The following is a 21559-nucleotide window of genomic DNA, read 5'->3' on the forward strand; positions in this document are numbered from 1 at the left end:
TGATTAGGGGTGATGGGGGGGGGGGGCTATGGGTGGGGGCACCCATAGGGCCCTGACCCCCTGACCCCCCCCCCCCCCCCCCAGGAGTGGGGCCCCCCGGCACCCTGGCCCCCCCCCCGAACGGGTGGGCGGGGAAGGCGCGGCCCAGCGACGGGGTGCACCGCCTGCGCGTCGACTTCAAGGTGGGGACCCCCCCCCAGGGCACCCCAAAACCCGGGGACCCCCCCATCTATAGGGGTCCCCCATCTATAGGGACCCCCCATCTATAGGGACCCCCCCAGGGCACCCCAAAACCCGGGGACCCCCCTATCTATAGGGACCCCCCAGGGCACCCCAAAACCCGGGGACTCCCCCCATCTATAGGGACCCCCCTATCTATAGGGACCCCCCCAGGGCACCCCAAAACCCGGGGACCCCCCCCCATCTATAGGGACCCCCCATCTATAGGGACCCCCCATCTATAGGGACCCCCCGGCACCCCAAAACCCGGGGACCCCCCATGTATAGGGGTTCCCCATCTATAGGGACCCCCCGGCACCCCAAAACCCAGGGACCCCCGGGATCCCCCCAGGGCACCCCAAAGCCCAGGGACCCCCCCCCCCATCTATAGGGGCCCCCCATCTATAGGGACCCCCCCCAGGGCACCCCAAAACCCGGGGACCCCCCCCCATCTATAGGGACCCCCCATCTATAGGGACCCCCCCCAGGGCACCCCAAAACCCGGGGACTCCCCCCCATCTATAGGGGTCCCCCTATCTATAGGGACCCCCCCCCAGGGCACCCCAAAACCCGGGGACCCCCCCATCTATAGGGACCCCCCCCCCATCTATAGGGACCCCCCATCTATAGGGCCCCCCCCCGGCACCCCAAAACCCGGGGACCCCCCCATGTATAGGGGTCCCCCATCTATAAGGACCCCCCAGGGCCCCCCAAAACCCAGGGACCCCCCCCCCATCTATAGGGGCCCCCCATCTATAGGGACCCCCCAGGGCACCCCAAAACCCGGGGACCCCCCCCATCTATAGGGACCCCCCATCTATAGGGACCCCCTCCAGGGCACCCCAAAACCCGGGCACCCCCCATCTATAGGGGTCCCCCCATCTATAGGGACCCCCCAGGGCACCCCAAAACCCCTGGGACCCCCCAGAAGCCCCAGAACCCCCCCATCTATAGGGGCCCCCGTCTATAGGGGCCCCCCAGGGCACCCCAAAACCCCTGGGACCCCACCCAGGACACTCGTCACCTATAGGGTCCCCCCCATATTTTTGGGGCCCCCCTGTCTATAGCGGCCCCCCCCATCTATAGGGGTCTCCCCATCTATAGGGGCCCCCAGGGCACCCTAAAACCCCTGAGACACCCCCCCCCATCTATAGGGGCCCCCCCATCTATAGGGTGCCCCCTATCTACAGGGGCCAGAGTAAGGGGGTTGGGCTCCCCCCCCATGAGGGTGCCCCCCGTTTCTATAGGTGCCTCCCCTATAGGAGGATCACACCCCACCTATAGGGATCCCAGTTACGGGGGTAGGACCCCCCCCATCCATAGGGACCGCAGGAAAGGGGCGGGGCTTGGGTGCCCCCCTTATTTCTATAGGTGCCTCCCTTATCTATAGGGGTCCCAGTTATGGGGGTATCGCCCCCCCCCAATCCATAGGGACCCCGGTAAGGGAGGGGGGGTGGGGTCCCTGCCCCCAGGGGGGTGTGGGGGAGGGGGTGCCCCCCTGTTTCTATAGGCGCCCCCCTATAGGAGGACTGTTCCCCATCTATAGGGGTCCCAGTTATGGGGTTATCGCCCCCCCCCCCCAATCCAAAGGGTCCCCAGTAAGGGAGGGGGGTGGGGTCCCCGCCCCCATGGGGGGGTGGGGGAGGGGGTGCCCCCCGTTTCTATAGGCGCCCCCCCGTTTCTATAGGCGCCCCCCTATAGGAGGACTGTTCCCCATCTATAGGGGTCCCAGTTATGGGGTTATCGCCCCCCCCCCCCAATCCATAGGGTCCCCAGTAAGGGAGGGGGGTGGGGTCCCCGCCCCCATGGGGGGGTGGGGGAGGGGGTGCCCCCCGTTTCTATAGGCGCCCCCCGTTTCTATAGGCGCCCCCTATAGGAGGACTGTTCCCCATCTATAGGGGTCCCAGTTATGGGGGTATCGCCCCCCCAATCTATAGGGACCCCAGTAAGGGAGGGGGGTGGGGTCCCCGCCCCCGGGGGGGGGGTGGGGGTGGGGGAGGGGGTGCCCCCTCGTTTCTATAGGCGCCCCCCTATAGGAGGACTGTTCCCCATCTATAGGGGTCCCAGTTATGGGGGTATCGCCCCCCCCCAATCCATAGGGACCCCGGTAAGGGAGGGGGGTGGGGTCCCCGCCCCCGGGGGGGGTGGGGGGTGGGGGAGGGGGTGCCCCCCCGTTTCTATAGGCGCCCCCCTATAGGAGGACTGCGCGCTGGAGAACGTCTGGCTGATGGGGGGGCTCAGCATCGTCTCCTCCGTCCCCGTCACCGCGCCCCTGGTCTGCCTGCTCTGCGCCAGCAAGGGCCTGCACGAGGTCGGGGGCTATAGGGGCTATAGGGGCTGGGGGGCTATAGGGGCTATAGGGGCTGGGGGGATGGGGGCTATAGGGGCTATGGGGGGCTATGGGGGGATGGGGGCTATAGGGGCTATGGGGGAGCTATAGGGGCTGGGGGGCTAGGGGGATGGGGGCTATAGGGGCTATGGGGGGGCTATAGGGGCTGGGGGGGCTATAGGGGCTGGGGGGCTATGGGGGGATGGGGGTTATAGGGGCTATGGGGGGGCTGTAGGGGCTGGGGGAGCTATGGGGGCTATAGGGGCTGGGGGGGATGGGGGCTATAGGGGCTATGGGGGCTATAGGGGCTGGGGGGGCTGGGGGGGATGGGGGCTATAGCGGCTATAGGGGCTGGGGGGCTATGGAGGGATGGGGGCTATAGGGGCTGGGGGGCTATAGGGGCTGGGGGCTATGGGGGCTGGGGGGCTATGGGGGGATGGGGGTTATAGGGGCTATGGGGGGGCTGTAGGGGCTGGGGGGGCTATGGGGGGATGGGGGCTATAGGGGCTGGGGGGCTAGGGGGGATGGGGGCTATGGGGGGGCTATAGGGGCTGGAGGGGCTATAGGGGCTGGGGGGCTATGGGGGGATGGGGGCTACGGGGGGCTGTAGGGGCTGGGGGGCTATAGGGGCTGGAGGGGCTATAGGGGCTGGGGGGGCTATGGGGGCTATAGGGGCTGGGGGGGCTGTAGGGGCTGGGGGGCTATGGGGGGATGGGGGCTATAGGGGCTGGGGGAGCTATAGGGGCTGGGGGGCTATGGGGGCTATGGGGGGCTATAGGGGCTGGGGGGCTATGGGGGCTATAGGGGCTATGGGGGGGCGGTAGGGGCTGGGGGGCTGTAGGGGGTATGGGAGCTATAGGGGATATGGGGGTTATGGGGGCCGGGGGGTGTGCGGACTATAAGGGCTATAGGGGGGTATAGGGGTTGTAGGGGCTATAGGGGGGTGTGGGCGGTATAGGGTCTATGGGGGCTGTAGGGGCTGAGGGGGCTATAGGGGCTATTGGGGGGTATGGGGGGTTTAGAGGCTATGGGGGCTATAGGGGCTATGGGGCGTATGGGGGCTATGGGAGCTATAGGGGCTGGGGGGGCTATGGGGGGTATGTGGGCTATAGGTGCTATAGGGCCTATGGGGGTTATGCGGGCTATGGGGGCTATAGGGGATATGGGGGCTATGGGGGCTATAGGGGCCTATGGTGGGCGGTTATAGGAGAGTATAGTGGTCCATAGAGTGTTTTAGGGCGCTATAGGGGTCTATAAGGTAATGATGGGGGGTATAGGGTTTTAGGGGGTTATAGGGGCTATGGGGTGGTTATGGGGGCTATGGGGGACTATAGGGGTGTATAGGGGGCTATGGGGTGGTTATGGGGGCTATGGGGGGCTATAGGGTGGTTATGGGGGCTATAGGGGGCTATGGGGTGGTTATGGGGGCTATAGGGAGCTATAGGGGTGTATAGGGGGCTATGGGGTGGTTATGGGGGCTATAGGGAGCTATAGGGGTGTATAGGGGGCTATGGGGTGGTTATGGGGGCTATGGGGGGCTATGGGGGGCTATAGGGTGGTTATGGGGGCTATAGGGGGCTATAGGGGTGTATAGGGGGCTATGGGATGGTTATGGGGGCTATAGGGGGCTATGGGGGGCTATAGGGTGGTTATGGGGGCTATGGGGGGCTGGGGGGGCTGGGGGGGGTGTGGGGGTGGTGGGGGAGGGGCACCTCTGGGTGTAGGGGGATGGGGGTGTGGGGGCGGTGGGGGAGGGGTGCCCCCTCCCCCCCCCCCCAGCTGGTGCTGTGCCAGGTCTGCTGGGGGTGGGGGGAGGGGCAGCTATAGGTATAGGGGGCTGTAGGGGGGATGGGGGGGGTGTGGGGGCGGTGGGGGAGGGGTGCCCCCTGACCTCCCCCTCCCCCCAGCTGGTGCTGTGCCAGGTCTGCTGGGGGGGGGAGGGGCAGCTATAGGTATAGGGGGCTGTAGGGGGGATGGGGGGTGGTGTGGGGGCGGTGGGGGAGGGGTGCCCCCCTCCCCCCCCTCCCCCCTCCCCCCAGCTGGTGCTGTGCCAGGTCTGCTGGGGGTGGGGGGAGGGGCAGCTATAGGTATAGGGGGCTGTAGGGGGGATGGGGGGGATGGGGGGGTGGTGTGGGGGCGGTGGGGGAGGGGTGCCCCCCTGACCCCCCCCTCCCCCCCCAGCTGGTGCTGTGCCAGGTCTGCTGCCAGCCCTTCCACGCCTTCTGCCTGGGGGCGGGGGAGGGGCCGGGCCCGGGCCAGGCCGAGGCCTGGTGCTGCCGGCGCTGCAAGGCCTGCCACGCCTGCGGGAGGCGGGGCCGCGCCGCCAGGGGGGGGGAGGGGCGGGGGGGAGGGGGGTCACGGGGGTGACGGGGGTGGGGGGAGGGGAGGTGATGGGGGGAGGGGGGTCATGGGGGTCATGGGGGTCATGGGGGTGACGGGGGTGGGGGAGGGGAGGTGATGGGGGGAGGGGGTCACGGGGGTGACAGGGTGGGGGAGGGGAGGTGATGGGGGGAGGGGGGTCATGGGGGTCACGGGGGTGGGGGAGGGGAGGTGATGGGGGATGGGGGTCATGGGAGTCACGGGTGGGGGAGGGGAGGTGACGGGGGGAGGGGGGTCACGGGGGTGACCGGGGTGGGGGAGAGGAGGTGATGGGGGGAGGGGGTCATGGGGGTCACGGGGGTGGGGGAGGGGAGGGGATGGGGGTCATGGGGGTCATGGGAGTCACGGGTGGGGGAGGGGAGGTGATGGGGGGAGGGGGGTCATGGGGGTGACGGGGGTGGGGGAGGGGAGGTGATGGGGGGAGGGGGGTCACGGGGGTGACGGGGTGGGGGAGGGAAGGTGATGGGGGGAGGGGGGTCATGGGGGTCATGGGAGTCACGGGTGGGGGAGGGGAGGTGATGGGGGGAGGGGGGATATGGGGGGGAGGGGAGTCATGGGGGTCATGGGAGTCACGGGTGGGGGAGGGGAGGTGATGGGGGGAGGGGGGATATGGGGGTGACGGGTGTGGGGGAGGGGAGGTGATGGGGGGAGGGGGGTCATGGGGGTACTGGGGGGTACTGGGGGTAATGGGGGCACTGGGGGGTAATGGGGATTACTGGGGGGCACTGGGGGGCACTGGGGGGTACTGGGGGCACTGGGGGGTTACTGGGGGGTAATGGGGGTTGCTGGGGGGCACTGGGGGGCACTGGGGGGTACTGGGGGTACTTGGGGGGGTTACTGGGAGGCACTGGGGGGTACTGGGGGCACTAGTGGGTAATGGGGGTTACTGGGGGGCACTGGGGGACCGTGGGGTGGTTACTGGGGGTACTTGGGGGGGTTACTGGGGATCCTAGGGTGGACACTGGGGGTTACTGGGGGGGTTACTGGGGATCCTAGGGTGGACACTGGGGGTTACTGGGGGCACTGGGGGTTACTGGGGCTTACTGGTGCCGCAGCCGCTGCTGGAGTGCTCCCGCTGCCGCCGCTGCTTCCACCCCGGCTGCCTGGGGCCCAGCGCCCCCCCCCGCGGGCCCCGGCCCCCCCACCCATGGGTGAGCACCCGCCACGGAACCCCCCTCCCCGGGACCCCCCACCCATAGGGCCCCCCCCCCAGCACCTTTGGGACCCCCTTGGGACCCCCTTGGGACCCCCCAATAGGAGCCCCTAGAAGTGGGACCCCCCAGCACCCTTGGGACCCCCAGCACCCATGGGACCCCCTAGGACCCCCCAGCACCCTTGGGACCCCCCAGCACCCATGGGACCCCCTAGGACCCCCCAGCACCCATGGGACCCCCCAGCACCCATGGGACCCCATAGGACCCCCCCCCAGCACCCTTGGGACCCCCCAGCACCCATAGGACCCCCAGCACCCATGGGACCCCCTAGGACCCCCCCAGCACCCATAGGACCCCCCAGCGCCCATGGGACCCCATAGGACCCCCCAGCACCCATTGGACCCCCCAGCACCCTTGGGACCCCCCCAGCACCCATAGGACCCCCCAGCACCCATGGGACCCCCTAGGACCCCCCCAGCACCCATAGGACCCCCCCAGCACCCATGGGACCCCCTAGGACCCCCCCCAGCACCCATAGGACCCCCCCAGCACCCTTGGGACCCCCTAGGACCCCCCCCAGCACCCTTGGGCCCCCTCCAGCACGCTTGGGACCCCCTAGGACCCCCCCAGCACCCATAGGACCCCCCAGCGCCCATGGGACCCCCTAGGACCCCCCAGCACCCATAGGACCCCCCAGCACCCATGGGACCCCATAGGGTCCCCCCAGCACCCATGGGACCCTCTAGGACCCCCCCAGCACCCTTGGGCCCCCTCCAGCACCCTTGGGACCCCCTAGGAGCCCCCCAGCACCCATGGGAACCCCCCAGCACCCATGGGACCCCCCCCCCCAGCGCCCTCGGGTGCCCCCCCAAGCTCCATCACCCCCGAAACCCCCCAAGCCCCCCCCATTCTCATCCAGGGGTGCCCCCCCCTCACCCCGAGGTGCTGGGGTGGTGGGTGGGGGGCACCCATGGGTGGGGGGCACCCTCTGACACCCCCCCCCCGCCCGCAGCTGTGCTGGGGCTGCGCGCGCTGCCGGAGCTGCGGGGCGACGCCGGGCCGGGGGGGGGGGGACCCCCAGTGGGTGCCCCAGGACGGGCTGTGCCCCCCCTGCGCCCGCCGCGGGCCCCCCCGTGAGGGTAGGGGGCTGCGGGGGCTGGGGGGGGGGGGGCTATGGGGGGGCTGGGGGGGGGGGGGCTACGGGGGCTGGGGGGGCTGGGGGGGTATGGGTGCTGGGGGGGGCTACGGGGGCTGGGGGGGGCTATGGGGGGGGTATGGGTGCTGTGGGGGGGCTACGGGGGCTGGGGGGGCTATGGGGGGTATGGGTGCTGGGGGGGGCTACGGGGGCTGGGGGGGCTGGGGGTATGGGTGCTGGGGGGGGCTACAGGGGCTGGGAGGGGGCTGGGGGGGCTATGGGTGCTGGGGGGGGGCTACGGGGGCTGGGGGGGCTGTGGGGGGCTACGGGGGCTGGGGGGGCTGGGGGGGGCTACAGGGGCTGGGGGGGGCTGGGGGGGCTACAGGGGCTGGGGGGCTGGGGGGTATGGGTGCTGGGGGGGCTATGGGGGGCTGGGGGGTATGGGTGCTGGGGGGGCTATGGGGGGCTACGGGGGCTATGGGTGCTGGGGGGGCTATGGGGGCTGGCAGGGCTATGGGTGCTGGGGGGGGCTATGGGGGGGCTATGGGTGCTGGGGGGGCTATGGGTGCTGAGGGTGCTGACCCCCCCTTTCGCAGGGAGCTGCTGCCCCGTCTGCGCCCGCGGGGCGGGGGGGGGCCCCCCCGAGGAGGAGGGGGGGCGGGAGGAAGAGGAGGAGGAGGAGGAGGAGGAGGAGGGGGAGGAGGGGGGGGAGGGGCGCCCCCCCCGCTGCCCCTGCTGCCGCCACCGCCTCCCCGCCCCCACCCAGCGCCCGGACGGTGAGGGGGGGGCACCCATGGGTGGGTATGGGGCACCTATAGGGGCTGTGGGGCACCCTACATTGCTGTGGGGCACCCATGGGTGGGTATGGGGCACCTATAGGGGCTGTGGGGCACCCTACATTGCTGTGGGGCACCCATGGGTGGGTATGGGGCACCTATAGGGGCTGTGGGGCACCCATGGGTGGGTATGGGGCACCTATAGGGGCTGGGGGCACCTATAGGGGCTGGGGGCACCCATGGGTGGGTATGGGGCACCTATAGGGGCTGTGGGGCACCCTACATTGCTGTGGGGCACCCATGGGTGGGTATGGGGCACCTATAGGAGCTATGGGGCACCCATGGGTGGCTATGGGGCACCTATAGGGGCTGGGGGCACCTATAGGGGCTAGGGGGCACCCATGGGTGGGTATGGGGCACCTATAGGGGCTGGGGGCACCTATAGGGGCTAGGGGGCACCCATGGGTGGGTATGGGGCACCTATAGGGGCTGGGGGCACCTATAGGAGCTAGGGGGCACCCATGGGTGGGTGTGGGACACCTATAGGAGCTATGGGGCACCCATGGGTGGGTATGGGGCACCTATAGGGGCTATGGGGCACCCGTGGGGCGCCGTGGGGTGCTGACGGGTGCCCCCCCCCCCCCCCCCCCCCCCGAGGGGAGCTGGGTGCCGCCGGGGGAGGGGTCCGGGGGGTCCCTGCAGGGGGCCCTGCGCCGGGTGCTGGGGGGGCTCCTGCGCTCCCCCCACGGCCCCGCCCTGCTGCGCTGCCCCCAGGTACCGGGGGCACCCATGGGTGGGGGGGGTCCCGGGGGGGGGGGCACCTATGGGTGGGGGTGCCATGGGTCTGGGGGGGTCCCATGGGTCTGGGGGGATCCCAGGGGTGGGGGTCGTATGGGTGAGTGGGGAGTGTCCCGGGGGGGGCACCCATGGGTGGGGGGGGTCCCATGGGTGGGGGTCCCCTGGGGGGGTCTTATGGGTCTGGGGGGTCCTGGGGGTTTGATGGGGGTCCCATGGGTGGGGGTCCCATGGTTTTGGGGGTCTCGGGGGGGCACCCATGGGTGGGGGGTTCCCATGGGGTTGGGGGGGGTCCCGGGGGGGTCACCCATGGGTGGGGGGATCCTATGGGTGGGGGTCCCATGGGTCGGGGGGGGGAGCCCACTGGGGGGGTCCCATGGATTTGGGGGTCCCGGGGGGGCACCCATGGGTGGGGGGGTGGGGGGTGTCCCATGGGGGTGGGGCACCCCGGGGTCGGCGGGGGTGCTGACCCCCCTCCCCCCCTGGGGCCCCCCGGGGGGGGGGGTGAAGGCCCCCCCAGGCCCCGGCGCCCGGGGCGCCGTCGGGGCGCTGCGGGAGGGGGGCCGCTACGGCTCCGTGGTGAGGGGGGGTCCCAAGGCTGCTGGGGGGGGGGTCCCAGGGGGTCCCATGGGTGCTGGGGGGGTCCCAAGGGTGCTGGGGGGGTCCTGTGGCTGCTGGGGGTCCCAGGGGGTCCCATGGGTGCTGGGGGGTCCCATGGGTGCTGGGGGAGGTCCTGTGGCTGCTGGGGGGGGTCCCAGGGGGTCCCATGGGTGCAGGGGGGTCCTAGGGGTCCCAAGGGTGCTGGGGGGTCCCAAGGGTGCTGGGGGGGGTCCCAGGGGGTCCCATGGGTGCTGGGGGAGGTCCTGTGGCTGCTGGGGGAGGTCCTGTGGCTGCTGGGGGGGGTCCCAGGGGGTCCCATGGGTGCAGGGGGGTCCTAGGGGGTCCCAAGGGTGCTGGGGGGTCCCAAGGGTGCTGGGGGGTCCTAGGGGGTCCCATGGGTGCTGGGGGGGCTAGGGGGTCCTATGGGTGCTGGGGGGTCCCATGGGTGCCTGGGGGGTCCTGTGGGTGTTGGGGGGGGTCCCAGGGGGTCCCAAGGGTGCTGGGGGGGTCCTGTGGCTGCTGGGGGGGTCCCAGGGGGTCCCATGGGTGCAGGGGGGTCCTAGGGGGTCCCATGGGTGCTGGGGGAGTCCCATGGGTGCCGGGGGGGTCCCGGGGGGGGTGGGGTCCCGTGGGTGCCGTGGGGGGGGGTCCCGGGGGGGGTCCCGTGTGTGCCGGGGGGGGGGTCCCGGGTGGGGGCGGGGGTCCCGTGGGTGCCGGGGGGTCCCGGGGGGGGCGGGGGGGGGTCCCGGGTGGGGGCGTGGGTCCCGTGGGTGCCGGGGGGGGGGTGCCGGGGGGGGGTCCCGGGGGGGGTGGGGTCCCGTGGGTGCCGGGGGTCCCGGGGGGCGGGGGTCCCACGCGTGGGCTGCAGCAGGGCTTCAGCGAGGACGTGGTGGGGGTGCTGCTGCGGGGGGGGGCGGGGGGACCCCCCCACCCCGACGACGGCGCCCGGGAGCTCTTCATCCAGGTACGGGGGGGGGGCACCCATGGGTGGGGGGGTCCTTGTGGGGGGGCTTCTATGGGGGGGTATCTATAGGGGGGCACCCATGGGTGGGGGGAGATGGCTTGGGGGGGCACCCATGGGGGGGGGGGTCCATGGGGGGTAATCTATAGGGGGGTACCCATGGGTGGGGGGAGATGGCTTGGGGGGGCACCCATGGGGGGGGGGGTCCATGGGGGGGTAATCTATAGGGGGCACCCATGGGTGGGGGGGTCCATGGGGGGGTAATCTATAGGGGGTACCCATGGGTGGGGGGAGATGGCTTGGGGGGGGCACCCATGGGTGGGGGGGTCTTTATGGGGGGGCTTCTATGGGGGGAGCCCTATGGGGGGGGTATCTATAGGGGGCACCCATGGGTGGGGGGTTTCTATGGGGGGGGCACCCATGGCTGGGGGGGAACCCATGGGGGGTTTCTATAGGGAGGAAGCCTTAGTGGGGGGTATCTATAGGGGGGTGCCCATGGGGGGGTGGGGGGCACCCATGGGGGGGGGGGGGGTGACGGAGCACCCATGGGTGCCCCCCCCCCCCAGCTGATGGTGGGCGCCTTCCCCTGGTTCGACATCCGCGACCCCAAGCGCTGGCGGCCCCCCGGGGGTGGGGGTCCCCCCAAGTGAGTGGGGGGTCCCCAAATGGGGGGGGGGGTGGGGTGCAGGGGGGTCCCCCCAAGTGAGTGGGGGGTCCCCAAATGGGGGGGGGGGGTGCGGGGGGGGGTAGGGGGGTCCCCCCAAGTGAGTGGGGGGTCCCCAAATGGGGGGGGGGTCCCGGGGGGGGGGTGGGGGTGGAGGGGGGTCCCCCCAAGTGAGTGGGGGGTGGGGGGGGGGGTTGGGGTGCCGGGGGGGTCCCAAGGGTGCTTGGGGGCCCCAGTTGGGTTTTGGGGTGCGGGGGGGTTTAGGGGGGTCCTGGGTTGGTTTTGGGGTGCGGGGGGGGGGGGGGGGTGCCAGGGGGGTCTGGGGCTGCCGGGGGTCCCGGGGGGGGGGTGGGGTGCCGGGGGGTTTCGGGGTGCTGACCCCCCCCCCCCCCCCAGCGGGCTGCTGCCCCACGCCGTCCTGCCCCCCTCGGCCGACCACACCTACGCCCAGTGGCGCCAGGAGCCCCCCCCGCCCCCCGGTGAGCCCCAAGGGGGGGGGCACCCATGGGGGGGGGGGGCACCCATGGGGGGGGGGCACCCATGGGGGGGGGGGGGCACCCCAGGTTGCTATGGGGCGCCCTATATAGCACCCCTGGGTGGGCTATGGGGCGCCCTAGATTGGTATGGGGCAGCCATGGGGGGGCTATGGGGGGTCCTGGATGGCTATGGGGCACCCATGGGTGGCTATGGGGCGCCCTATGTGGCTATGGGGCACCCATGGGTGGCTATGGGGCACCTATAGGGGCTATGAGGCACCCTATGTGGCTATGGGGCACCCATGGGTGGCTATGGGGCACCTATAGGGGCTATGAGGCACCCTATGTGGCTGTGGGGCACCCATGGGTGGCTATGGGGCATCTATAGGGGCTATGAGGCACCCTATGTGGCTATGGGGCACCCATGGGTGGCTATGGGGCACCCTATGTGGCTATGGGGCACCCATGGGTGGGTATGGGGCACCTATAGGGGCTATGAGGCACCCTATGTGGCTATGGGGCACCCATGGGTGGCTATGGGGCACCTATAGGGGCTATGAGGCACCCTATGTGGCTATGGGGCACCCTATGGGGCTATGGGGCGCCCTATGTGGCTATGGGGCACCCATGGGTGGGTATGGGGCACCTATAGGGGCTATGGGGCGCCCTATGTGGCTATGGGGCACCCATGGGTGGCTATGGGGCACCCATGGGGGCTATGGGGCACCCCGCATCCTTGGCTCTCTGGGGGGGGGGGGGGGGCCCCGGGGGGCCCCCCCGGGGGGGGGGGGGGGGGGGTGGGGGTGCCCCCCCTCCCCCCCCTCGCTGACCCCTCCCCCCTCCCCCCCCCCAGGGTGCGAGGGGGCGGAGCCGGCGGTGCCGAAGGCGGCGGGGGGGGGCGGGGCGGACGAGCGGCAGTGCGCCCTGTGCCTGCAGTGCGGGGACGCCCCCTCCCAGGTACGGGGGGGGGGGGGGGGGCTTGGGGGGGGGAGGGGCGGGGGTCCCGGACCCCCGGGTCCATGGGGGGGGGGGGGTCCCAGGGGTGGGTCCTGAGCCCTTGGGGGGGTCCTGGGGTGGGGGTCCGTGGGTGGGTGGGGGTCCCTGGGTGGGTGCTGACGGGGGTCCCAGGATGGGCGCCGATGGGGGTGCATGGGTGGGTGGGGGTGGGTGGGTGCCGCCGGGGGGGTCCGTGGGTGCGGATGGGGGGTCCGTGGGTGGGTGGGTGCTGACGGGGGTCCGTGGGTGCCGACGGGGGGTCTGTGGGTGCGGACGGGGGTCTCAGGGTGGGTGGGTGCGGACGGGGGGTCCGTGGGTGCGGATGGGGGGGTCCGTGGGTGGGTGGGTGCTGACGGGGGGGTCTCAGGGTGGGTGGGTGGGTGCCGGGGGAGTCCGTGGGTGCCGCTGGGGGGTCCGTGGGTGCCGATGGGGGGGTCCGTGGGTGGGTGGGTGCCGCCGGGGGGTCCGTGGGTGCCGCCGGGGGGGTCAGTGGGTGGGTGGGTGCCGCCGGGGGGTCCGTGGGTGCCGGATGGGGGGTCCGTGGGTGGGTGGGTGCTGACGGGGGGTCTCAGGGTGGGTGGGTGCCGCCGGGGAGTCCGTGGGTGCCGCCGGGGGGTCCGTGGGTGGGTGGGTGGTGACGGGGGGTCTCAGGGTGGGTGGGTGCTGCCGGGGGAGTCCGTGGGTGCCGCTGGGGGGGTCCGTGGGTGGGTGGGTGCCGCCGGGGGGTCCGTGGGTGCGGACGGGGGGTCCGTGGGTGGGTGGGTGCCGCCGGGGGAGTCCGTGGGTGCCGATGGGGGGGTCCGTGGGTGGGTGGGTGCCGCCGGGGGCGTCCGTGGGGGCCGCCGGGGGGGTCCGTGGGTGGGTGGGTGCTGCCGGGGAGTCCGTGGGTGCCGCCGGGGGGTCCGTGGGTGGGTGGGTGCTGCCGGGGGGTCCGTGGGTGCCGCCGGGGGAGTCCGTGGGTGCCGCCGGGGGGGTCCGTGGGTGGGTGGGTGCTGCCGGGGGGTCCGTGGGTGCCGCCGGGGGGTCCGTGGGTGCCGCCGGGGGGGTCCGTGGGTGGGTGGGTGCCGCCGGGGGGGTCCGTGGGTGCCGATGGGGGGGTCCGTGGGTGGGTGGGTGCTGACGGGGGTCCGGCAGGAGGCGGGGCGCCTGCTGTACATCGGGCAGAACGAGTGGACCCACGTCAACTGCGCCCTGTGGTCGGCCGAGGTCTTCGAGGAGGGGGACGGCGCCCTGCGCAACGTCCACGCCGCCGTCGCCCGCGGCCGCCAGATGGTCAGCGGGGGGGGGGCGGGGGGGTGCTAACGAGGGGCTATGGGGTGCTGGGGGGGGGCTAGGGGTGGTTGGGGGGGCTATGGGGTGCTATCGAGGGGCTATGGGTGCTAACGAGGGGCTATGGGGGGGCTATGGGTGCTCATGGGGGCTGGGGGGGCTAGGGGTGGTCGGGGGGGCTAGGGGGTGCTAACGAGGGGCTATGGGTGCTAACGAGGGGCTATGGGGTGCCTATGGGTGCTCACGGGGGCCTATGGGGGCTGGGGGGGCTAGGGGTGGTCGGGGGGGCTAGGGGGTGCTAACGAGGGGCTATGGGGGCTGGGGGGGCTAGGGGTGGGCGGGGGGGCTATGGGGTGCTATCGAGGGGCTATGGGTGCTAACGAGGGGCTATGGGGGGGCTATGGGTGCTCATGGGGGCTGGGGGGGCTAGGGGTGGTCGGGGGGGCTAGGGGGTGCTAACGAGGGGCTATGGGTGCTAACAAGGGGCTATGGGGGCTGGGGGGGCTAGGGGGTGCTAACGAGGGGCTATGGGTGCTAACGAGGGGCTATGGGGTGCCTATGGGTGCTCATGGGGGGCTATGGGGGCTGGGGGGGCTATGGGTGCTAACGAGGGGCTATGGGGTGCCTATGGGTGCTCACGGGGGGCTATGGGGGCTGGGGGTGGGCTAGGGGTGGGCGGGGGGGCTAGGGGGTGCTAACGAGGGGCTATGGGTGCTAACGAGGGGCTATGGGGGGGCTATGGGTGCTCATGGGGGCCTATGGGGGCTGGGGGGGGCTAGGGAGTGCTAACGAGGGGCTATGGGGTGCCTATGGGTGCTCACGGGGGGCTATGGGGGCTGGGGGGGCTAGGGGTGCTAACGAGGGGCTATAGGGTGCCTATAGGTGCTAACAGGGGGCTATGGGGTCACCTGGGGGGCACCCATGGGTGCTGGGGGTGCAGCTATGGGTGCTGGGGGGTCTGGGGGTGCAGCTCTGGGTGCTGAGGGGCACCCATGGGTGCTGGGGGTGCAGCTCTGGGTGCCATTGTGGGTCTGGGGGTGCAGTTATGGGTGCTGGGGGGGGGTCTGGGGGTGCAGCTCTGGGTGCTGAGGGGCACCCATGGGTGCTGGGGGTGCAGTTATGGCTATTAAGGGCCACCCATGGGTGCTGGGGGGGGGACAGGGGGTGCAGCTCTGGGTGCTGAGGGGCCCCCATGGGTGCTGGGGGTGCAGTTATGGCTATTAAGGGCCCCCCGTGGGTGCGGGGGGGGGGTCTGGGGGTGCAGCTCTGGGTGCTGGGGGTGCACGTATGGGCATTAAGGGCCACCCATGGGTGCTGGGGGGGTCTGGGGGTGCAGCTAGGGGTGCTGAAGGGCACCCATGGGTGCTGGGGGGGGTCTGGGGGTGCAGCTGTGGGTGCAGAGGGGCACCCATGGGTGCTGGGGGTGCAGCTAGGGGTGCAGAGGGGCAGCCCTGGGTGCTGGGGGGTCTGGGAGTGCAGCTATGGGTGCCGCTGGGCACCCCTGGGTGCTGGGGGGGGGGGGGGCGGGGGGTGGCGGCACCCCCGGGTGCCCCCCTCCCCGACCGGGTGCCCCCTCCCCCAGCGCTGCGAGCACTGCGGGCGCCCCGGGGCGACGGTGGGGTGCTGCCTGGCCGCCTGCCTGGCCAACTACCACTTCATGTGCGCCCGCCGCCGGCGCGCCGCCTTCCAGCGCGACAAGAAGGTCTTCTGCCAGCGCCACACCCGCCTGCTGGACGGCACCGTGAGCACCCATGGGTGCTGGGGGGGGGGGCTGGGGGGCTGGGGGGGGGATATGGGGGCTAATGGGGGGCGAGGGGGTGGCTATGGGGGCTAATGGGGGGCGAGGGGGGCTAATGGGGGGTATCTGTGGGTGCTAAGGGGCACCCATGGGTGCTGGGGTGCAGGTATGGGTGCTGGGGGGCACCTATGGGTGCCGGGGGGGGCTATGGGGGCTGGGGGGGATATGGGGGCTAATGGGGGGCGAGGGGGTGGCTATGGGGGCTAATGGGGGGCGAGGGGGTCGCTTGGGGGGTATCTGTGGGTGCTGGGGGGCACCCATGGGTGCTGGGGGTGCAGCTATGGGTGCTAGGGGGCACCTATGGGTGCCGGGGGGGCTATGGGGGCTGGGGAGGGATATGGGGGCTAATGGGGGGCGAGGGGGTGGCTATGGGGGCTAATGGGGGGCGAGGGGGTCGCTTGGGGGGTATCTGTGGGTGCTGGGGGGCACCCATGGGTGCTGGGGGTGCAGCTATGGGTGCTAGGGGGCACCTATGGGTGCCGGGGGGGGCTATGGGGGCTGGGGAGGGATATGGGGGCTAATGGGGGGCGAGGGGGTGGCTATGGGGGCTAATGGGGGCGAGGGGGTCGCTTGGGGGGTATCTGTGGGTGCTGGGGGGCACCCATGGGTGCTGGGGGTGCAGCTATGGGTGCTGGGGGGCACCCATGGGTGCCGGGGGGGGGGCTATGGGGGCTGGGGGGGAGATATGGGGGCTAATGGGGGGCGAGGGGGTGGCTATGGGGGCTAATGGGGGGCTATGGGGTCGCTTGGGGGGTATTTGTGGGTGCTAGGGGGCACCTATGGGTGCTGGGGGTGCAGGTATGGGTGCTGGGGGGGGGCTATGGGGGCTGGGAGGGGAGATATGGGGGCTAATGGGGGGCGAGGGGGTGGCTATGGGGGCTAATGGGGGGCTATGGGGTCGCTTGGGGGGTATCTGTGGGTGCTGGGGGGCACCCATGGGTGCTGGGGGTGCAGGTATGGGTGCTGGGGGGGCTATGGGGGCTGGGGGGGAGATCTGGGGGCTAATGGGGGCGAGGGGGTGGCTATGGGGGCTAATGGGAGGCTATGGGGTCGCTTGGGGGGTATCTGTGGGTGCTGGGGGGCACCCATGGGTGCTGGGGGTGCAGGTATGGGTGCTGGGGGGGCTATGGGGGCTGGGGGGAGATATGGGGGCTAATGGGGGGCGAGGGGGTGGCTATGGGGGCTAATGGGGGGCGAGGGGGTCGCTTGGGGGGTATCTGTGGGTGCTGGGGGGCACCCATGGGTGCTGGGGGTGCAGCTATGGGTGCTAGGGGGCACCTATGGGTGCCGGGGGGGCTATGGGGGCTGGGGAGGGATATGGGGGCTAATGGGGGGCGAGGGGGTGGCTATGGGGGCTAATGGGGGGCGAGGGGGTCGCTTGGGGGGTATCTGTGGGTGCTGGGGGGCACCCATGGGTGCTGGGGGTGCAGCTATGGGTGCTGGGGGGCACCCATGGGTGCCGGGGGGGGGGCTATGGGGGCTGGGGGGAGATATGGGGGCTAATGGGGGGCGAGGGGGTGGCTATGGGGGCTAATGGGGGGCTATGGGGTCGCTTGGGGGGTATTTGTGGGTGCTAGGGGGCACCTATGGGTGCTGGGGGTGCAGGTATGGGTGCTGGGGGGGCTATGGGGGCTGGGAGGGGAGATATGGGGGCTAATGGGGGGCGAGGGGGTGGCTATGGGGGCTAATGGGGGGCTATGGGGTCGCTTGGGGGGTATCTGTGGGTGCTGGGGGCACCCATGGGTGCTGGGGGTGCAGGTATGGGTGCTGGGGGGGCTATGGGGGCTGGGGGGAGATATGGGGGCTAATGGGGGGCGAGGGGGTGGCTATGGGGGCTAATGGGGGGCTATGGGGTCGCTTGGGGGGTATTTGTGGGTGCTGGGGGGCACCCATGGGTGCTGGGGGTGCAGGTATGGGTGCTGGGGGGGGCTATGGGGGCTGGGAGGGGAGATATGGGGGCTAATGGGGGGCGAGGGGGTGGCTATGGGGGCTAATGGGGGGCTATGGGGTCGCTTGGGGGGTATTTGTGGGTGCTGGGGGGCACCCATGGGTGCTGGGGGTGCAGGTATGGGTGCTAGGGGGCACCCATGGGTGCTAAAGGAGGGCCTGGGGGTGCAGTTACGGGTGCTGGGGGGTGGCTATGGGGGCTAATGGGGGGCTATGGGGTCGCTTGGGGGGTATCTATGGGTGCAGGGGGGCACCCATGGGTGCTGGGGGTGCAGCTATGGGTGCTAGGGGGCACCCATGGGTGCTGGTGGGGGGGTGTCGGGGTGCTGTGGGGGTCCATGGGGGGGGGGGGGATGTGGGGGGGTTGGGGGGCGGTGGGGAGTTGGGGGTGAGGGTCGGGGTGGTGGGCGCCCACGGGTGGGGGTCAGGGTGCTGAGCACCCATGGGTGCCGCGCAGGAGCTGGTGCGGGACGAGGGGTTCATGGGGGGACGTGGGGGTGCTGGGGGGGGGGGGGGGCGGGGTCTCCGGGGGGTTTTGGGGGTCCCGGGGGGGGGTCCCGGCGGGGGGGTCCCGGGGGTCCGTGGGCGAGGGGGAGCACCCATGGGTGCCGCGCAGGAGCTGGTGCGGGACGAGGGCTTCGCGGTGCTGCGCCGGGTGTTCGTGGATTTCGGGGGGCTCAGCCTCAAGCGCAAATTCCTGGGGGGGCTGGAGCCCGAGGCCGTCAACATGATGATCGGTGAGGGGGGGCACCCATGGGTGGGGGGGGGGGCACCCATGGGGGGGGGCACCCATAGGGGGCTGGGGGGCACCCAGGGGAGGTTTGGGGGGTTTGGGGGCACCCAGGGGGGTTTGAGGGGGCTCTGGGGGGCACCCATCGGGGGGGGCACCCATGGGGGGGCACCCATGGGGGGGGGGCACCCATGGGGGGCTGGGGGGGGGCACCCAGGGGAGGTTTGGGGGGTTTGGGGGCACCCAGGGGGGTTTGAGGGGGCTCGGGGGGGCGGGGGGCACCCATGGGGGGGGGGCACCCATGGGGGCTGGGGGGGCACCCTGGGGACGTTTGGGGGGGTTTGGGGGCACCCAGGGGGTTTGAGGGGGCTCTGGGGGGGCGGGGGGCACCCATGGGGGGCTGGGGGGGGCACCCTGGGGACGTTTGGGGGGGTTTGGGGGCACCCAGGGGGTTTGAGGGGGCTCTGGGGGGCACCCATGGGGGGGGGCACCCATGGGGGGGCACCCATGGGGGCTGGGGGGGCACCCAGGGGACGTTTGGGGGGGGTTTGGGGGCACCCAGGGGGTTTGAGGGGGCTCTGGGGGGCACCCATGGGGGGGGGCACCCATGGGGGGGCACCCATGGGGGGGGGGGCACCCATGGGGGGGGGGGGCACCCATGGGGGGCTGGGGGAGGTTGGGGGCACCCAGGGGTGGCTTGGGGGGTTGGTGGGGGGTCCCGGCAGTACCCATGGGTGGGGGGTGGGGGGGTCCCGGCAGCACCCATAGGTTGGGGGGTCCCGGCAGCACCCATGGGTGGGGGGGGGGTGGGGGGGTCCCGGCAGCATCCACGGGTGGGGGGTCCCGTCAGTACCCATAGGTGGGGGGGTCCCAGCAGCACCCATGGGTGGGGGGGGGCAGGGGGGTGGGGGGGTCCCGGCAGCACCCATGGGTGGGGGGGGGGGGGCAGAGGGGGTGGGGGGGGTCCCGGCAGCACCCATGGGTGGGGGGCGCTGACGGGGGTCTCGCCGCAGGCTCCATCCGCATCGACAGCCTGGGGGCCCTGACCGAGCTGTCGGAGTGCGACGGGCGGCTCTTCCCAGTCGGCTACCAGTGAGCACTGGGAGGGACTGGGAGGGACTGGGAGGGAGCGGGGGGGCCCTGGGAGGGACCGGGGGAGCACTGGGAGGGAGCAGGGGAGCACTGGGATGGACTGGGAGGCACTGGGAGAGACTGGGAGGGAGCAGGAGGGAGCAGGGGAGCACTGGGAGGGACTGGGAGGCACTGGGAGGGACTGGGAGGGAGCAGGAGGGAGCAGGGGAGCACTGGGATGGACTGGGAGGCAGTGGGAGGGACTGGGAGGGAGCAGGAGGGAGCAGGGGAGCACTGGGAGGGACTGGGAGGCAGTGGGAGGGAGCGGGGGGGGCCCTGGGAGGGACCGGGGGAGCACTGGGAGGGAGCAGGGGAGCACTGGGATGGACTGGGAGGCACTGGGAGGGACTGGGAGGGAGCAGGAGGGAGCAGGGGAGCACTGGGAGGGACTGGGAGGGACTGGGAGGGACTGGGAGGGAGCGGGGGGGGCCCTGGGAGGCACCGGGGGAGCACTGGGAGGGAGCAGGGGAGCACTGGGATGGACTGGGAGGCACTGGGAGGGACTGGGAGGGAGCAGGAGGGAGCAGGGGAGCACTGGGAGGGACTGGGAGGCACTGGGAGGGACTGGGAGGGAGCAGGAGGGAGCAGGGGAGCACTGGGATGGACTGGGAGGCAGTGGGAGGGACTGGGAGGGAGCAGGAGGGAGCAGGGGAGCACTGGGAGGGACTGGGAGGCAGTGGGAGGGAGCGGGGGGGGCCCTGGGAGGGACCGGGGGAGCACTGGGAGGGAGCAGGGGAGCACTGGGATGGACTGGGAGGGACTGGGAGAGACTGGGAGGGAGCAGGAGGGAGCAGGGGAGCACTGGGAGGGACTGGGAGGCACTGGGAGGGAGCAGGAGGGAGCGGGGTAGCACTGGGAGGGACTGGGAGGGAGCGGGGTAGCACTGGGAGGCAGTGGGAGGGAGCGGGGGGGGGCCCTGGGAGGGACTGGGGGAGCACTGGGAGAGACTGGGAGGGACTGGGAGGGAGCGGGGGGGCCCTGGGAGGGACCGGGGGAGCACTGGGAGGGAGCAGGGGAGCACTGGGATGGACTGGGAGGCAGTGGGAGGGACTGGGGGAGCACTGGGAGGCACTGGGGGGGCATGCAGGGGGGATTTAGGGGGTGCTGGTCCATACTGGGCGGCACTGGTCCATACTGGGAGGAAGTGGGCTGTACTGGGAGGGATACAGGGGGCATTTTGGGAGGCCTTGGAGTTACTGGGCAGCACTGGGGCGTACTGGGGGGCCCTGGGGAAGGACGCAGGGGGGATTGGGGGGTCTGTGGGCCATACTGGGTGCCACTGGTCCATACTGGGAGGCACTCAGGGATACAGGGAGGGTTTTGGGAGGCTTTGGGAGTTACTGGGCGGCACTGGGGCGTACTGGGGGGGCCCTGGGGAAGGACGCAGGGGGGATTGGGGGGTCTGTGGGCCATAGTGGGCGGCAGTGGTCCATACTGGGAGGAAGTGGGCTGTACTGGGAGGGATACAGGGGGCATTTTGGGAGGCCTTGGAGTTACTGGGCGGCACTGGGGCGTACTGGGGGGCCCTGGGGAAGGACGCAGGGGGGATTGGGGGGTCTGTGGGCCATACTGGGTGCCACTGGTCCATACTGGGAGGCACTCAGGGATACAGGGAGGGTTTTGGGAGGCTTTGGGAGTTACTGGGCGGCACTGGGGCGTACTGGGGGGCCCTGGGGAAGGACGCAGGGGGGATTGGGGGGTCTGTGGGCCATACTGGGCGGCACTGGTCCATACTGGGAGGAAGTGGGCTGTACTGGGAGGGATACAGGGGGCATTTTGGGAGGCCTTGGAGTTACTGGGGCGTACTGGGGGGCCCTGGGGAAGGACGCAGGGGGGATTGGGGGGTCTGTGGGCCATACTGGGTGCCACTGGTCCATACTGGGAGGCACTCAGGGATACAGGGAGGGTTTTGGGAGGCTTTGGGAGTTACTGGGCGGCACTGGGGCGTACTGGGGGGCCCTGGGGAAGGACGCAGGGGGGATTGGGGGGTCTGTGGGCCATACTGGGTGCCACTGGTCCATACTGGGAGGCACTCAGGGATACAGGGAGGGTTTTGGGAGGCTTTGGGAGTTACTGGGCGGCACTGGGGCGTACTGGGGGGCCCTGGGGAAGGACGCAGGGGGGATTGGGGGTTCTGCGGGCCATACTGGGTGCCACTGGTCCATACTGGGAGGCACTCAGGGATACAGGGAGGGTTTTG

The 21559-nt window shown here is 71.8% G+C and overlaps 1 protein-coding gene across 1 annotated transcript in view; it reads left to right on the forward strand.

Annotated features, from left to right (window-relative positions):
- KMT2B (lysine methyltransferase 2B) overlaps positions 1-21559 on the forward strand; it is a 45248-nt gene that overhangs the window by 16492 nt on the left and 7197 nt on the right. Inside the window, exons 10-24 of the mRNA XM_087778530.1 lie at positions 85-182; positions 2417-2530; positions 4730-4874; positions 5981-6078; positions 7094-7220; positions 7813-8013; positions 9308-9366; positions 10256-10351; positions 10915-10994; positions 11409-11491; positions 12342-12445; positions 13619-13756; positions 15336-15494; positions 18115-18235; positions 19242-19320. Coding sequence (XP_087634656.1) covers positions 85-182; positions 2417-2530; positions 4730-4874; positions 5981-6078; positions 7094-7220; positions 7813-8013; positions 9308-9366; positions 10256-10351; positions 10915-10994; positions 11409-11491; positions 12342-12445; positions 13619-13756; positions 15336-15494; positions 18115-18235; positions 19242-19320 — 1702 coding nt within the window. The remainder of the gene's footprint in view (positions 1-84; positions 183-2416; positions 2531-4729; positions 4875-5980; positions 6079-7093; positions 7221-7812; positions 8014-9307; positions 9367-10255; positions 10352-10914; positions 10995-11408; positions 11492-12341; positions 12446-13618; positions 13757-15335; positions 15495-18114; positions 18236-19241; positions 19321-21559) is intronic.

This window comes from Nipponia nippon, unplaced genomic scaffold, assembly GCF_047370975.1.
Source record: "Nipponia nippon isolate SJK-2023a ecotype South Korea unplaced genomic scaffold, ASM4737097v1 scaffold_44, whole genome shotgun sequence".
Lineage (NCBI taxonomy): Eukaryota > Metazoa > Chordata > Aves > Pelecaniformes > Threskiornithidae > Nipponia > Nipponia nippon.